We start from the raw sequence: 17,000 nt of genomic DNA, 5'->3' as shown, positions 1-17,000 counted from the left end.
TGTGTGTGTGTGTGTGTGTGTGTGTGTGTGTGTGTGTGTGTGTGTGAGTGCATCTGTGCATGTACTGGGGAGGGGTGAGATCACTCAAAGGTAAAGGGGTCCTGGGTGCTGAAAAAGAAGTGTCCATCCATGTGGTCCTCCAGGGCATCCTTATCACTCTCAGCCGGAAAGCGCTCCTTACAAATAGGGCACTCCTTCCAAGGGGGAGTGGCAGGGCCCCCGGTGCTGGCCTCTGACAAGGGTCCCACTGCAAAGCCACTGAAGGAGACAGAGGGGAAGGAGAGGGTCAGTGTGCTCCGATGCCTTCTTGCCTTGTGGACCTCAGGGACAGGGACCCATGCACCTGGCCTTCCAGATTACCCTGTTCCTGGCAGCTCTCTCTCCTAGTCTCACCCCCAGCATCGTTCTCCCCACACTACTGGAGCCTTAGTTTCCCAGCTCTCCAGGCCCTCTCTTCTTTAGTCCCCGCTGGTCGCCGCAGTAGTGCACAGCCCATCCCCCACCCCTGCGCTCCTCCCTCCATCTCCGTCTGCTGCCTAATGAGGCTGAAAATGAGTCTGACATCGTCCTTCATCTTCCTGCTCCAGCCGAGAAGGATGACAGCATCGCCCCCTCCCTGCCCTGAGCCCATCTCACATCGAGGCAAAGCTGGGGGCTAGATGATAAAATCTCTCTTCCCCCTGCCTTCCCCTCTTGACCTGCAAAAGAAAAGGGAAGGCAGAAGGGGCGATCTGATACCTGAATCCCCCACCCCTGCAGCTGCATTGCCCAAAGGGTCTCCCAGGAAAGTCAGGGAAGAAGGACAACATCTCAGGGGTGGTCAGATGCTGGATCCCGGTCTTCTCTCTGTTCCCATCCCTGGGGGCACTGGTCACCTCCCTTCCTCCCCAGATGGAGCCTAGGTACCTACCTGGTGGTTGGGGAAGGGGGAGGGGCAGGAGAGAGGGGATGCAGGGCAATTTGGGCTCCACGGAAGATGGTGCTAGAACGACACAGAAGCCAGTTAAAGGCAGGGCCTCTGAGTGCACGTGTGCATTGATAAGATGGGGGGAGGAATTACCTGATGGCACCTGGGACTTGGGGTGGTGGGTGGTTTTCTGTGTCAACCACTCCTATGTCTCCTCTTCTTGGCTGGGGCCAAGAAGAGGGAGCTTGGGGGAAGGGCATGGGGACTGTTCACCCGGATGCCCTTTCCACTGGCATGCTCCCACCTCCCTCGTGTTCTCCCCCTTTTGCACTCACCTGGCCACGTCATAGAAGGCATTGCCCAGCTCAGGAAGCAGCAGGTGGGCCTCCTCACCTCCACTCTGAACAGCTGCCATGAGGACTGACTTCTCATCCTCGGCCTCCTGGGTACCAAAGAGATAGGGATGGGTTTGGGGGTAGCGTCCCAAGATAGGGGAGCAGCATGCTGGGGGAGGTAAGAGCAGTCCAGGCCCAGACGGTAGACTGTGGGCTGTAGTAAGAATGAGGCAGGACAGGAGTTTTGATGGGGGCTGGTGGGTAAGAAGAGGAGGAGTCGGGGGGGCCGGGGCTGGCAGCATTGGGGTTACTGGGTCGGACTGGATTTTGGGGCGGTGGCCCTGAAGAGAGGCTGGGCCTGCCTCCTCTCTCCCAAGGGGAAAGCAGAGCCCTGTACGGCTAAGATTAACACTTCCTTTTCCGGACACTGGGCCATTGGGTGTGGCCATACCTGCCCCTTCCTCCCTAACCCTGCTCTGTCTCCCACCACCGCCCCCGTCCACACACAGCTCACCGAGTCAGAGCTACTCTCTTCAGCTGGCCCTGAGAGGTGGGGAGCGATGGGAGCCGGCTGGCTGATGACGACCAGGGGAGAAGACTCTCGTGGCCCAGCAGGAGAAGAGCCTGTGTCTCCACGCTCACACAGGCCATAGGGAGGGACCCTCATGTCTTCTGGGGACTCGTCCTCTGAGTCTGTCAGAGCCGCTGGGCAGCCTGTGGGTGAGGGAGAGGACAGAGAAGGATGAATTGTTAGAGGCTTGGCTCAGCTATCTCCCTTTGGATGAGGGATATGGTTAAGCTAGACAGGGGCCAGGGTCTGGGAAGGAAAAAGGCAAAACACAGAGGGCAGAGGCAGCTCCCAGAGGGGTCACATGCAGCTTTCCCCAACGGGGGAAACAGGCGGGGGAAGAGGTGTCACAAGACTGGGGGTGTACAGACTCGGGCCCACAGCCGCCTCCTCGTCCTCTGTGACAGCATCCTCGTTCCACTTCTCGTCTGCCACCTTCTCCAGGCGGGCCTCCAGCTTTCTCATGTACTCTAGCAGTTCCTGGAGTTGGGAGCAAAGACGTGAGGGAGGCTGGGAAGACGCCAACCCCGCTGCCTGCAGAGCCTTCCTTGACCCAAGAGGAACTCTGAGCTCCTCGGGACTGGATGCCTTCCCCAAAGTGGGCTGTGGTGGGGGAGGGGTGGGGTGGGGAGGCAGCTCAAAGGAGAGCCTCACTCCTACCCCCACCCCCAGGAGCTCTCCTTCACCTCTCACATCCCTCCCTCGCTCCCACAGTCCTCCCCTGTTCTGCCAAGTCGACCAGTGAGAGGAGCCACGTTCCCATTTTTAGCCTCCGGGCCCTCTTAGAGTTAGCAGTTCTTAAGTCAAGAGATGACAAGAAGACATGAGGTTCCCCCCTGAATCCTCAGCTCTGGCATCCAAGGGGCCCGAGTCCTAGGTTCTCACCTGCTTCTCCTCCTGCAACTGTTCCTTCTCCTTCTGGAGCACGCGCAGGGCTGACCGCAGCTCTGTGAGCTCCCGCTTGCTCTCCGACAACTGCACCTGAGGGAATGTGGAGCCTAGAATGTACCTCCAAGAACCTAGGCTCTGTGACCTGGAACCACCAACCTAGAATCATGCTCCTCTGTGTCCCGGTCCCTCTCTTGCCCTGACACACACAGGGGAAGCCCCAACACTCTTCTTCAATGAGTCCCTTGTCTTGACCACAGGAGACAGTCGCCTGGGTCCCAGTCTCTGCCCCTCCAGTGGGGGCCTGGGTGATTGCCTTTGGCTGGGATACAGAGGCCCTGGTCACAGCCGGGGCATTCTAGAATTCCCTTACGTCATCGCTATGAGGCCCAGAGTATTTGCCATGAGAAGAGAAAGGGACATTGCACATTTCAACCCAATGAGACCTGGGATGTGTGCAAGTAAGATGCCATTCAACATATAAGTGAGCACCCAGCACTTCTGAGCTGACACCCAGGACAGAAAGAAGGGCCACTGATGTCTCAGGAGGTGACAGGAGCAGGACTCATGGGTGGCTGAGCTTCTCACCAGGCTAGAATCCTTTTCCCGGGCTAGTTCAGTCTTGAACACTTGATTCTGGGTCTTCTCCTCCTGAACTGCCTTTTCCAGTCGAAGTATCTCTGCACTTAGCTTCAGGATCTTATCTTTCTCTGCCTGGGATGCGGCCGAAAAGGAACGTGGGAGGGGAAAGGTGAAGGAAAAGGGACACCACTGGCATCAGCCCCATCCCTCGCTGTGTCCTTTCCTTTATTTCAATGAGTATTTTGGGAGCAATTTCCCCTTCTTGGCTCCCTCATTCCTGATACTTCTCAATGAAGGAAGGGACATGCCAGCAAGGTGCCTTGCTGATCAGAAATGGGCATCACGACAGGGCCCGGTGCCTAGGGCAGTAAACGTTTCTGAATCAAGGTGGTAACCAAGGAAGGTGCTACGAAGATCAGGACTGGGACACCCTACTTACGGATGGGTCATACTTGGGACAGTGAATTGTACCTCCCTCAGAGCCCCTCCCTACTCCTGAGTCCTCTAAGCTTCTCATCCCTGTCTCCCTTCCCAGGGGATCTGACTCCATGGAGGTGGGGGCAGTGGCTGTGAGCCTGCCAGGTTCCCCCCGTCCCTCTACCTCCATACTCTGCAGCAGCCCCGCCCGCTCCTTGCTCCATTGGCTTTTTTCCTCCTTCAGGTGCAGGCTGAGCTCAGCCAGCCTGCCATTGACTCCAGCCACTTCCAGGCGGCTGCGGTGTAGCTCCGCCATGGTGCGGTCCCTGGCTCCCGCTGTGCTGGCCAACTCCTCCCCAAGAAGGGTGGCTTTCTGCTGGCTTGAGGCTGCGAGCTCCTGGGCTCCTCGAAGCTGCTCCTTTAGGGGCTCCAGCTCAGCCTCAGGAGAAAGAAGGAGATGGAGATTAGGGCTCCCAGTGAGTCATTCTCGAACCAGGAAGGTAACTAGGGTCCCTTTGACCCCGCACCGCAACAAGGCTCACGATTTATATTGTTCAATCTTTAGCCATGTCTTTTCCCTAGCTAGCCCTTGGTACTTCCTCTACTTCCCGCTGCCTAGGGGCTTCACTCACCACGCGCTGCTGGGCCTGGCCTAGGGTGTCCTTCATCTGGGCCACCTTGTCCTTCAGTCGCTGGGCCTGGGCACTCTGCTCCTCCTGCCGGCCCTTTGCTTCCTGCAGCTCCAGATTTAAGCGGCGGTTCTCCTGTTGTGCCATTTGGAGCTCAGCCTGATGGGAGGTGGAAAATAGGTAAGGAAAGGGGTATATGTATTTGGGGTGGCTGGCAGGGGCTGAACCACTGCGATGAGAGAGATCAAGGTTCCGCTTCCCAGATTTAACACAAACTCAAGCATTCAGCTCTCGTCAGCCCTTCTTGGGGTCTCAGCTCAAAGCGACTCAGGCCTGAACATCCAGTCTTCAGCTCCCATAATGAGGTACTGGCATCACAGCCTTGATGGGGTCTTACACGAATCTAGGTATCCCATGTACCATTTCTGCTTCTCCACTCTTCCTTTCATTATTATTAATTTAAAAAAAAATTTTTTTTAACTTTTTTAATTTATTTTTGAGACAGGGAGAGACAGAGCATGAACAGGGGAGGGTCAGAGAGAGGGAGACACAGAATCTGAAACAGGCTCCAGGCTCTGAGCTGTCAGCACAGAGCCCGATGCGGGGCTCGAACTCACGGACCGCGAGATCATGACCTGAGCTGAAGTCGGCCGCTTAACCAACTGAGCCACCCAGGCGCCCCTATTATTAATTTTTTAAAGAAGGTTTTATTGATTTTTTAGGTAACCTCTACGCCTAACATGGGGCTTGAACTCACAACCCCAAGATCAAGAGTCGCTTGCTCCACCAACTGAGCCAGTCAGGCGCCCCTCTGCTCTTCCTTTTAGATCAAAACTCAGTCTGGATGTCCACGAGGCCCTCAAACTCAGCATATTCTACTTCCCAGTCCACTCCTTTCCACTCTTATTTCTGCCCATGCTACTAACTACTTCCTAAGTCACTCAGGCTGGATCCCTTGGTGCCGGGCTTGGCTCTGTTCTTTCCTTAGTGACCCCAAGAAAAGCCTTTTGCTTCTCCATCTTCTGTCTTGTTCACAGCCATTTTCTCTTTTCTACTATCACAGCAACCATGTTGACTCAGGATCTGGTCATTTCTGACTTGGATTATTGAATAATCTCATAACTAGTTCATCTCCCAGGAAGAAATCACATTAATCTTCTGTTAAGTCCGGCCTAAGTACATGTCACCCCCTTGAAAATCACGGATGCCTCTCATTTGCTTACAGAAGAAAGACTAACTCCAGATCCTCTCCAGTCTGACCTGGGCCTCATCTCAAACCCTCCACCCACACTTTCAAGTGCCCCGAGTGTTCTGGACTCTCAGCCTTTGCACGTGTCTTTCTCAGTTCCCAGAATGGCCTCCCTCTCATCTCTGTCTACTCAAATCCTACCTACTCTTTACTGCTGAACAAATGGCTTTCAAATACCCTTCCACGGAAGCCTAGGGTTTGGAGGAAGCTGCTGAGAGATTCTGCGAATATGTGATGTGAGCTCCTTCCAAATAATTCAAAAAATATGTGAGAAAAACAACATACAAGCTCACAAATTAACACAATGGGGATCATCAATCCACTGACATGTGCTTCTGAGTTAATTCACTTTTTTTTCAGGTTAATTAATTTTTCTGTACAAACCTCAGAATAAAGTTCCTATTGGATTTTCTTTTTGTTTGAAAAGCAAACTGAGATGGCATGGTGGACAGTTTAAAAATTGCTGTCATTTGCACTTACTTATTTGGAGACTCAAGGTATTCTTAGTATTGTACAACCAAAACTCAATACAGAAACATATTAGCTGCTGATGCTGACAGAATAGTTACTCTGATAGTAACCTCTGATTTCAAGGTTTGGCATCCATCAGAATTACCTGATTACCCCTTTTGTTACCTTATAAGTTAACATTGTACATTTGAATTTTTACAATTGGGGTGCATGGGTGGCTCAGTGGGTTGAGCATCTGACTTTGGCTCAGGTCATGAGCTCACGGCTTGTGAGTTCGAGCCCCGCGTCAGGCTCTGTGCTGACAGCTCAGAGCCAGTATCCTGCTTCAGATTCTGTGTCTCCCTCTCTCTCTGCCCCTCCCCCACTCGTGCTCTGTCTCTCCCTCTCTCAAAAATAAATAAACATTGGGGCGCCTGGGTGGCTAGGTCGGTTAGGCATCTGACTTTGGCTCAGGTCATGATCTCACGGTCCGTGAGTTCGAGCCCCGCATCGGGCTCTGTGCTGACGGCTCAGAGCCTGGAGCCTGTTTCAGATTCTGTGTCTCCCTCTCTCTGACCCTCCCCTGTTCATGCTCTGTCTCTGTCTCAAAAATAAATAAACGTTAAAAAAAAAATAAAAAAAAATAAACATTAAAGAAAATAAATACTTGAATTTATAAAAATAAATTTATAGTAATAAACTATTGGTTTTATCTATTCAATGAGGTTCCACCTAAGATGTAAAACTTTATTGTGGGGTGGAAAGGAGAGCTAAAAAAGCTGGAAAAGCTGGAAAATACTAGGCTACTTTATGCCCCTCTTTTGCTTTTTTTTTTTTTTTTTTTTCAGTACACTCTATGCCCAACGTGGGGCTTGACCTCACACCCTGAGATCAAGAGTCACACGCTCTACTGACTGAGCCAGCCAGGCATCCCTGCCCCCTTCTAATGACCCTAATAAGACGTGCTTTTGTCCACTTCTGTGGAGCATCTTAACACTTTATTATTCTTCCCTGGTGATGCTGAATATATTCCACTTTGACTAATCCTGACTTGGGTATACATTTTGTTTCCTAGGAGAGCGTGTGTACAATGTCCTCTTTACATTTTTTATCGGCTTTGGTGCCCGGCACTCAAAAGGGCCTCAACGCAGTGGAAGAACAACTGAGAAAGCAAACCGACTCTGAGCCCCTACCTCGCTCTGCTCCTTGTCGGCCTGCGCTTCTTTCAGTTGACCAAGAAGCTTCTCCTGTTCCCGAGTCAGGGCCTTCACGGTGTCTCTCACCCTGTACGTGGGGACATGGAACATCAGATAACCCGCTGGTCACCACAGGCGATACGAAGGACGTGGACTTTTGTCTTTATCACTTTTTCTGGTGCCCCTCTGGGCCCACACCTCCTATTGTCTCTGGGATGCCCAAATCCCCAGACCAAGGTGATCTCGCTGGAAGCCCTGAGTATCCAAGATTCCTGGTTCTAGAGCACAATCCAGAAATAAACAGTTTGTTCTCTTTATGTGTCATTTTAAGGAATGTTCTGCTGATGCCTTCCTAGTTGTTTGCATTCAATCAAGAGACCAGAATCCAGTCTTTTTTTAGACAAGGGACAGACACGATCAATTATAAACTTTGGATCTAGATCAGAAGTTGGAAGACTTTTTCTGTAAAGGGCCTGATAATAAATACTTCAGGCTTTGCAGGCCATGAGGATTCTGTGGTAACTATTCAATTCTGCCACTGTAGTGTGAAAGCACCACAGACGTGTAAATGAATAAGCACGGCTGTTCCAATAAAACTTTATTTATGAACACTGACATTTGCATTTCAGATAATTTTCATATCACAAAATATTTTTCTTCTTTCGTTTAACCGTTAATTCATCATTAAAACCATTTAAACTCACAGACTGTACAAAAACAGGTGGCCAGGCTAGATCTGGCACATGGGCCATAGGTTTACTAACCCCTGGGCTAGACAGTCCCTAATCTTTTCCAGATGCTCAGTCTGATCCCTGCTTTTCTATTCCATGATTTAGAACCTAGACGTTTACTATCTCCGTAGGGCAAGACTAACATATCCTACACTGGAGAAGTCTCAGGGAGTAACTCACTTTTTTACTCTGGACCTTGGCTAGAATGCCTCTTTAAGGAGTTTAAAAATATACATAAAATCTACTGGTGCCGAATGAAAGAGACTTAATTACACAATTTGATGAAAGAAAGAACCAGAGTGTTTCTCCTGGCGAAAATGTGACGGACAGACACGGGAAGTGGTCTGTGTTTGTGCCATTTGGTAAAAACGACAGTGGTCGGGTAGAAGAAAGAAATTCATCCTGTGCAACCCCAGAGGTCTAAACCAGCACTAATGGAGGCAAGTTACAGAAGGGAGGTGTTTAGTTCAATACAAGAGATACAAAAGTGACAGCTGTCTGATATTGAAAGAGGCTGCCTTCTGAGGTAGTGACCCTCTCAATTACCTGACAGTCCTCTGAGGGCTAAGATTCTATGACTTATACCTTTTTTTTTTCAGAGGAGAGATCCCGTAACATTCCTGGATCACCGGTTCAGACATTTCCTAACAGTGAGAACGGAGTCTCATCTTCTTTGCTGTGATAAAATCTGAAATCCATCCTCTCTTATCTTGTCTTGACTGTTCTATCCACTCTTTTCTTCCAAATCCTCCACTCCTAGCTCCTGCTTAGCCTTTGTTGCAGCATAAATAGTAACTATGATTACTTCTGAAGGTGAGGAATACAGAATAGGCTTAGGAAAGACGGAAGAGAGCTAGGCAGGAAAGAAAAGCCGGGGAAGTGGAATACCCTGAGTCTGAAAGGGGAAAGAACCACACCAGACAGAGTGCAGGTTTGCCCGTCTGAAACAGGAGGCCGGAGTCTGGGGGTGACAGGAAATGAAGGGAAGTGATGGGGGTAGAGAGGGTGCCCTCACCTGTCCAGCTCCACCTCCTTTGTCAGCACTTTCTCACTGATGGCCTGGATGTCATCTTCTAGCTCCAGGATGCGTGCCACATGGTCTCCCTGTTGCCGGCTCAGGATGTCCCTCTCTTCTGTGAGCTCCCCGTGGGACCGGGAAAGCCCCTGGAATCAAGGTTCCCCCCAGAAGAATGAAGTTGGGACTCACCTCTCAAAGCACAGAACAAGGGCTTGGGAGGAGCACACGGGAGTTAGCCTGTTCTCACCTTCCTACCCTGTCACCTTCCTTGAAAAAGAAACTGCCAGAGAGCATTCCCTTACTGGCGAATATGGCCACACCCCCCCGCCCCCCAGCACTCCTGTGTGCAAAGAACTGAGTGTCATTACATTTGGGGATGTGTCTCCTGTCATGTCAAGTTTAGTCCTACTTGTTACCCCTTAAAGCTATGTTTTTGATACCGGAACCATCTTAAAAGCCCACTAACATCTTTCCTTTCCTATCTTCGCTGGGTTCAGACTTTGGACCCTGGGTGAGCAGCCAGGCCCCGTGCCCCACCTGGCTCGACTCCCACCTTGTACTGCTCCATCAGCTCCGCATGCTCCTGCCTGGCTGTTGCCAGAGCCGTCTCGAGCTCCTGTACTTGACTCCTCAGCTCCGTCACCTGTCCCTCCAGCTGCAGCTTCAGCTGCATCAGGTCATTTCTCTCTTGCTGGCTCTCATCCAGCTGGTTCTACAGGGAGCAGGATGAGGAGGGGGGTGTGCTCGTGAAAGTCCCGTCCCCATCACGCTGCAGGTGCATTCGGGGCCGGGAGGTTACATCGGTACAAGCTATAAAGAGCTGAGTAAGGGGAGGCTTGTGTGTTACTGAATCCTGCCCACCACCAGTCAGACGCACCAGCTCTCGACGCTCTTGGAAGAAGTCTTTCTCGATCCACATAGACAAAAGGAATGGCTCCCTGAATTTTACCTTCTCTATTCTGGAACCCGACAGAGGTAGGTTTAAATCTCCAATATAATTTTTGCTAGCTCTGTTACTTGTTTTTTAAAAAAAATATTTACTTATTTTTGAGAGAGACAGAATGCGAGTGGGAGAGGGGCAGAGAGAGGGAGACACAGAATCTGAAGCAGATACCAGGCTCTGACCTGTCAGCACAGAGCCTGACGCAGGACTCAAACCCACGACCTGTGAGGTCATGACCTGAGCCAAAGTCAGGCACTCAACCAACTGAGCCACCCAGGTGCCCTGCTAGCTATGTCACTTTGAATGAGTTACATAACTTCTCTGAGTCTCTGTCCTCATTTGGAAAGTGATCTCTTAGCCTAGATTTTTGAAAGGTAATTATAATGAGAATAACAAATGCAAAAACAGAACACGGAAAATATCCAGATGGCCAACAGACACAGGAAAAGGTGCTCAACATCACTCATCATCAGGGAAATGCAAATCAAAACCACAATGAGATACCACCTCACACCTGTCAGAGTGGCTAATATCAAAAACACAAGGAACAACAAGTGTTGGCGAGGATGTGGAGAAAAAGGAGTCGTTGTGCACCAATGGTGGGAATGCAAACTGGTGCAGCCACTGTGGAAAATGGTGTGGAGATTCCTCACAAAGTTAAAAACAGAACTACCCTACGGTCCAGTAATCGCACTACTGGGTATTTACCCCAAAATATGAAAACACTAGGGGCGCTCGGGTGGCTCAGTCAGTTAAGCATCCGACTTCGGCTCAGGTCATGATCTCCCAGTCTGTGGGTTTGGGCCCCGTGTCGGGCTCTGTGCTGACAGCTCAGAGCCTGTAGCATGTTTCAGATTCTGCGTCTCCCTCTCTCTCTGCCCCTCCCTGCCTTGTGCTCTCTCTCTCTCTCAAAAGTAAACAGCAAAAAAAATTTTTTTAAATATATGAAACACTAATTCAAAGGGATACATGCACCCCAATGTTTATAGCAGCATTATCTACAATAGCCAAATTATGGAAGCAGCCCAAGGGTCCATCGACTGAAGAACAAATAAAGAAGATGTGGTACATATATAACACAATGGAATATTACTCAGCCATGAAAAGGAATGAAATCTTGCCATTTGTAACAACATGGATGAAGCTAGAGAGGGTAATGCTAAGTGAAATCAGTCAGAGAAAGACCAATACCCTATGATTTCACTTAAATGTGGAATTTAAGAAACAAAACAAATGAGCAAAGGAGAAAAAGGGATATAAACCAAGAAACAGACTCTCTACTATAGAGAATAAACTGATGGTTACCAGAGGGGAGGTAGGTAAGGGGATGGGTGAAATGGGCGATAAAGATTAAAGAATACACTTATGATGAGTACTGATTAATATATATGGAACTGCAGAATCACTCTATTGTACATCTGAAACTACCAAAACACTGTATGTTAACTACATTAGAATCAAAATAAAAACTTAATATATAAAAAAAAAACCCAGAACACAGGGTAGGAGCTCACACATCTCTGACTTATGTAAGATATAGACATCTTCCTATTCTTGTGTTGATCCCGTGTGTTTAGAGGGTTCTAGAAGGCAAGAGTTTATCTAAATCACAGATCAGGTACCCATTCTCACCCTCTGAGCACTTCCTCAAGTCTGTCCTCTTGTCTGGGGAATGTACTTCCTCCCCAGTTTCCCTATCCCTGATCTTCCTTCAGGAAGTCCTTGCCAACATCTGCCCCCACTCTCTAACTCTTCTCTATTTGGTCTATTTGGTCCCATAGAAAAATACAAGCCACATATATAGTTTTTTAAACTTCCTAGTAAATACTCAAAAAAGTAACAAGAAACAGGTGAAATTTGTTTTAATGGTATTTTATCCAACTCAGCGTATCCAAAGTATTATCATTTCAACATGTGACCAATATAAAAAAACCACTGAGATCTTTTACTTTTTCTTTTAACACTAAGTCTTCAAAATCCTTTGTGTATGTTCCCCATACAGTACATCTCAATTTGGACCAGTCACATTTCAACTGTTCAAGAGCTTTCTGTATTGGACCGTGCAGGTGTGGGGCCCTACCACCTGCTCTCACTGCTCACCTGTCCTGGAAGTGGGTCTCATACTCCCCTTCCTCTGAACATTCCTTCCCTGGAGTGGCCTCCCTCCACCCTTTGGATCATCCTCTAGGGCCTAGGACAGGATGTAGCACTTGGGAGAAGGAATGTTTGAAAAGTACTTATGAAGTCTTGAGTGACATGGGCCTGTGGGTAGCTTGCTTTCCTGCCCTACATGTTTGTGTCTATGTTAGATCAAGACTTTCTTAATGGCAAGACTGTAAGTCCTGGTGAGGTGCTCAGTTGAGGCCACAGCCCAGGCGAAGGTAAAGTGAGAAGCAGTCCCTTGCCATGCAGCCCTCCCCCTCCCCTGCCCCTCCCACTCCGCTGCCTGGGAGCAGCTCTGTTGCTCTGTCTCACCTGCAGCACAGTGGCCTTGGGGACGACCAGCAGGATGTCAGAGCCGCCGTCAGCCTCCTCTAGGGTCACCAGTTCGTCCATGGGCCTTGGCTCTCGGAACTGGAAAGGGGGGCTCTGCCCACATACCCGGCCCTGGCGGTTCACATACCGGAACTGGTAGAGCTGGGCTCCAGGTTTGGGCAGGTAGCTGGCTGTGGGAAGAGGAATGGACCCAGGACCCTAATATGATCCCAGGCCCTCAAGTGCCTGGCAGTCTTCCTTTTCCTTGATGTGTCTTTTTAAAAAAATTTTATATATATAGAGAGAGAGTGAGCACCAGATGGGGAGAGAGGGAGCAGGCTCCACGCCCAGCACAGAATCCTATGTGGGGCTTGATCCCACGACCCCCGGGATCATGACCTGATCTGAAATCGAGAGTCGGATGCTCATTGACTGAGCCACCCAGCCGCCCCCACCTTGATGTGTCTTATCACCCACTGTCCTTGGTTCCAGTCCCTCGTTCCTCGTTCCACATACTGTTTTCTTTCCTCTTTACCTCCCATGGGCTATTTCTGCCTAGGCCTGTCCTTCCTCTCTTTCCCAAGCCTACCTTCCCTAATAATAATAATAATAATAATAATAATAATAATAATAATGTTAGTTATCACTTACTGAGTGGCCACCCTGAACCAGGCACTATGCTAACCCTTTACCTGTATCACTTTAAACCTTCATATTGTCCCTATAAGCCATGCATCCCCTTTTCCTATTAAGATAACAGAGACAGGGAAATTAAGTAATTTGTCCAAGGTCTAATAGCTTGTATTAGAGTTGAGATTTGAGCCTAGGTCTTTCAGAATCTAAGGACTACCTTCTTCTCAATTTATGACACTACCTTTCCCTCCTTCCTACCCCTAGTTCCCTGAGAGGACTTCCTCTTTTTTGGGGGTAGGTGGCAGGATTACTGGCCCTTGACAGGTCCTTCTATCTCTAAGTCCCTGATTCTGTAATAATCCCACAATCCTATGTCTGCTGAGCCCTACTGGATACAGTTCTTATTTTATTTATTTGTACTTATTTTTTCTTGTTGCCTGTGCCTAACTTTGGTTTCTGAGCCCACTATCTTCCTCCAAACCTCTATCCCCTAGGTTCCTTCCTCCCAGACCTTCCACGTTCCCTCGTACCTTGGAACTGGACACTGGCGTGGACAGGGGAACCATCAGTTGCACTGTCAGGCACCGAAGACCACACAAAAGTGTGGTAATCCCGAACACAGGCAGCCTCCACCTGTGAAGGCCCATGGTGGGAGAGGGGTATGGTGATGGAACTGTGAGCTAGGGATGGCAGAAAGGGCTGAGGGACTGAATGGGGGCGAGGATGCTGTTACAGTGACAAGGATGATGACAGACCGGGAAAGTGGAGGGATCCTTTGTGGCAGGAGAGGGCAGGGCTAAGATGGGGAGGAGATGAGCCTTGGCTTACACAGATGGCTTCTGTCACCTGTGACATCTCTGCCCTTCTTCTCTATCAACATGCGGTTGAGAACCCAAGGACTAAGTCATTCCCCTGATTCCAACCAACCCATGGCTCACAAATCTGAGCCAAAAGGGGTTTCAGGGATACCTTGAAGATGCCAATCCAGTCGCTGGCGCTGGGCACGGCGCCTGGGGGAAGGGTATAGTGACATTCCACCTTGGTGTTGGGGATGTAGGTCCGGGCTACATTCAGAAAGTTGACTCCACCCCGGGAAGGTGCCCGGCTTAGTGATGATTCTTCCATCTTGCCCTCAAGGTATCTGCCCTATGAAATAAAGGGTTAATATCTTAAAACCTCTCCCATCCATCTCCTCTTCTCCCCAACTCCATCCCCACCCACTCACAGCTCCTGCCACTACACTCAGAGATGGAGGCATATTTCGTTCCTAGCCCCTAAGGGCTACAGGACCCTTCAGAGGTATCACTTTTAGTCTCCAGGACACAGGTCTGACCTTCTGAGTCAGTCCCCATCCTGTCTCACATCGTACCCTCTCTGAGTCACAGACTCTTCCTAGAGTTAAGATCTCTCTCATTTCTGCTCCCCTTTCATAGTCCCATTGACCACGTCTCAGTATCCCAGGCTCTACCCGCTCAGTTCCTCCTTTCCCACCTCTTAACATACTTGAACATTCCAAATTCTTCAGCCTCCACCTCCCCATCCCATCCCGCTTATCTTTTTGGCTCTTGAATTCAAAATCCAACTGACGTGTGGGGCCCCCTCATTCCGAGCAGGCCTCCTTGCCCACTCCAGCTGTACCCAGGAGTAGCTTATGACACCTGAACACTCTCTGAAAGTAATGACTGAGTCTTCAAAGCAGGAATATGGCTGGAGGCGGGGACCAACAGCCCGATCCTCAGGCCCCCGAGGTCTCAGTTCTCTCCCCTCTCCAAGTTGTCTACCCTCATGAATTGAAAAAAAAAAAAAAAAAAAAAAAAAAAAAAAAAAAGCTTCTGCTCTCATTCAAGAGACAAAGGGAAAAGGAGGATATAAGGAAAGACAGGTTTTGCCTCTCAACTTCAGGAAGTCAAGAATTCTGGAGGCGGCTGCTTCAAGGGTGGGGTGAAACATTCAGCAGGAACGTGGTGGTGTGGGGAGATGGAATGTGGGAGCCTGGAGCCAGGAAAAGTCCCACCCCTGGATAGGGGATAGATTGGAAGGTGGGAAGTAAGGGGCCCTAAGAAGGGGAAATATACATATGATGTTGAAAGAAGGGAGGATTGGGGCGCCTGGGTGGCACAGTCGGTTAAGCGTCCGACTTCAACTCAGGTCACGATCTCAGGGTCCGTGAGTTCGAGCCCCGCGTCGGGCTCTGGGCTGATGGCTCAGAGCCTGGAGCCTGTTTCCGATTCTGTGTCTCCCTCTCTCTCTGCCCCTCGCCCATTCATGCTCTGTCTCTCTCTGTCCCAAAAATAAATAAACGTTGAAAAAAAATTTAAAAAAAAAGGAAGGGAGGATTAATTCAAAAATAACCTAACGTTCTTTTCTTCAGGTCTCGCCAGGAACAGAACTAGAAACCTACTGGTTTGACTATGTTAACCCAGCTGTAGTGTTTTCTCTCTGCCCCCTTTAGCCTCAATTCCAAGTGCCTGGATGTGTAGTTGGAGGCATGCTATAAGATGGGATTGACAGGGAGGGGTGTTCCAAGTTAGGGTGGGGAGAGTTAATTAGGAAACATGGGGGTGGAGTGAGGAACAACAACAATAATCAACACAACTCCTCAGCCCAGGGCTGTGAGATGGCTCTCGTCATCGCTCCTCTCCATCCCACTAATCTTCATCCTGTGTCAACCACAGAGGATGGTGTCCAATCAGCCATGGCCAATAGTCATGGGCACACCCCCAAACATCACAAACCCACGCGAGGCTGAAGTCTGGGGCTAGCAACTTTAAAAACAACAGGAATTCAGTAGAGAAGGAAAGGTGGGCCAGCTCTACAAAAAGAAGCAACTTCTCCTTCCAAAATGCGGATTGAACTGGGGACAAGAGGTTTCTTTGGGATTTCATCGCTGAAAAATCCCTCGTTAAAATTCGTCCATGTTTTCTCCAAATACAATTCTTCCGGCTTTTAAAATGGGGGATGCATCATCCCCCACAGATCTAAGCCTGTGGAATCCCAAATACTCCCCACAAATAAAATCCTTAACAGCTGGAAACATTCACCAGACTTGAAACAAAGCTCTGGGCACCTAAAGTGTATGTGTGTAGCTAGATTTAAGCGTTCGCGCGGGTGGGGGACTCCCACCCCTCAACTCTGTAGGCCTCTAAGAGTTCCTTAACATTCTGCCACTTGTAAGGCTTCCCTCCCGGGACTCGGCGTAGTAAAAGGCCTTTGGATTGGGGCGGGAGGGTAAGGAGAAAGGGAAGGTTTGTGAGGCTCAAGTCTTGCGTGGGAGAGAATGAGTAAATAATTCAGTGTCTCCCAACTACCTTAGGCGTAACAAGCTTTATAGAGAAGAACTGAGGGGAAGGGGAGAACAGTGAGGGGGCGCACCCCTGATCAGAGCCCCCTCGAGACCAAGAACTCTCAAAACAGAAGGGGTGGCTTTTCCAGTACGGAAAGTGTTAAAACCCAAACGCTCCTGCATCCCTCTTCCACAGTTCCCTTAGATTATCCTTTCACAGACTGGAAATTGGGGGTGACCCCCGCATTAGATCGCCCCCAAATTAGGCCAAGTTTCTTACCCCACACACGGATCAGCTGTTCCCTCACCTTCCACCAACAACAAAAACAGCACTCCGACTCCTGGAGGGGGAGGGAGAAAAGTGGACGTGAGGACTTCTGGGGTTTGTGGTTTCTCTGCCCTCTTTTGTCGGCGAGCCGGCTTGGATATGGAACTACACATCCCAGGAAGCTGTGCAAGAGGAGGGCGGAGCAGAGGGCGGTCGCGGCGGCGGCCTCACCACGGCATCCTGGGAGACGTAGTTCCCACTTCCATGACTGCAAACGAGGGTGTGGCCACCAAAGGACTTCACGGCCCATGATTCCTTAGGAGGGGCCCGGCTGTATTGGTGGTGACTGCTGGTCTGTAACGTGCGTTGTGGGTTAGGGGGTGGGGAGGAGTTGGGGCTCTAACGTCTCCTGTTTTATGCTTCCCAGG

At 49.9% G+C, this 17,000-nt stretch overlaps 1 protein-coding gene across 6 annotated transcripts in view; it reads right to left on the bottom strand.

The window, feature by feature from the left end:
* The window catches only part of CALCOCO1 (calcium binding and coiled-coil domain 1), a 17,600-nt gene extending 891 nt beyond the window's left edge, over window positions 1–16,709 (bottom strand). For 2 of the 6 annotated variants that reach the window (XM_040487928.1, XM_040487930.1), the window contains exons 1-16: window positions 16,585–16,709; window positions 13,991–14,167; window positions 13,552–13,654; window positions 12,389–12,579; window positions 9,524–9,682; window positions 8,968–9,116; window positions 7,219–7,309; window positions 4,330–4,485; window positions 3,882–4,136; window positions 3,287–3,412; window positions 2,696–2,791; window positions 2,182–2,290; window positions 1,757–1,956; window positions 1,243–1,349; window positions 911–982; window positions 8–258 (exon numbers count right to left, since the gene is read on the bottom strand). In XM_040487928.1, the coding sequence (XP_040343862.1) occupies window positions 81–258; window positions 911–982; window positions 1,243–1,349; window positions 1,757–1,956; window positions 2,182–2,290; window positions 2,696–2,791; window positions 3,287–3,412; window positions 3,882–4,136; window positions 4,330–4,485; window positions 7,219–7,309; window positions 8,968–9,116; window positions 9,524–9,682; window positions 12,389–12,579; window positions 13,552–13,654; window positions 13,991–14,146 (2,148 nt within the window). In that variant the 5' untranslated portion in view covers window positions 14,147–14,167; window positions 16,585–16,709 and the 3' untranslated portion in view covers window positions 8–80. Of the gene's footprint in view, window positions 1–7; window positions 259–636; window positions 699–910; window positions 983–1,242; window positions 1,350–1,756; window positions 1,957–2,181; window positions 2,291–2,695; window positions 2,792–3,286; window positions 3,413–3,881; window positions 4,137–4,329; window positions 4,486–7,218; window positions 7,310–8,967; window positions 9,117–9,523; window positions 9,683–12,388; window positions 12,580–13,551; window positions 13,655–13,990; window positions 14,168–16,584 lie in introns of those variants that run through there. The other 4 variants (XM_040487932.1, XM_040487929.1, XM_040487933.1 and 1 more) reach the window with 4 other exon arrangements.
* Between the last annotated feature and the right edge of the window lie 291 nt (window positions 16,710–17,000).

Source organism: Herpailurus yagouaroundi, unplaced genomic scaffold, assembly GCF_014898765.1.
Source record: "Herpailurus yagouaroundi ecotype Mexico unplaced genomic scaffold, PumYag 166, whole genome shotgun sequence".
Taxonomy (NCBI): domain Eukaryota; kingdom Metazoa; phylum Chordata; class Mammalia; order Carnivora; family Felidae; genus Herpailurus; species Herpailurus yagouaroundi.
The sequence above is the reverse complement of the archived record's forward strand: the minus strand, read 5'-3'. Positions and strand labels throughout refer to the sequence as shown.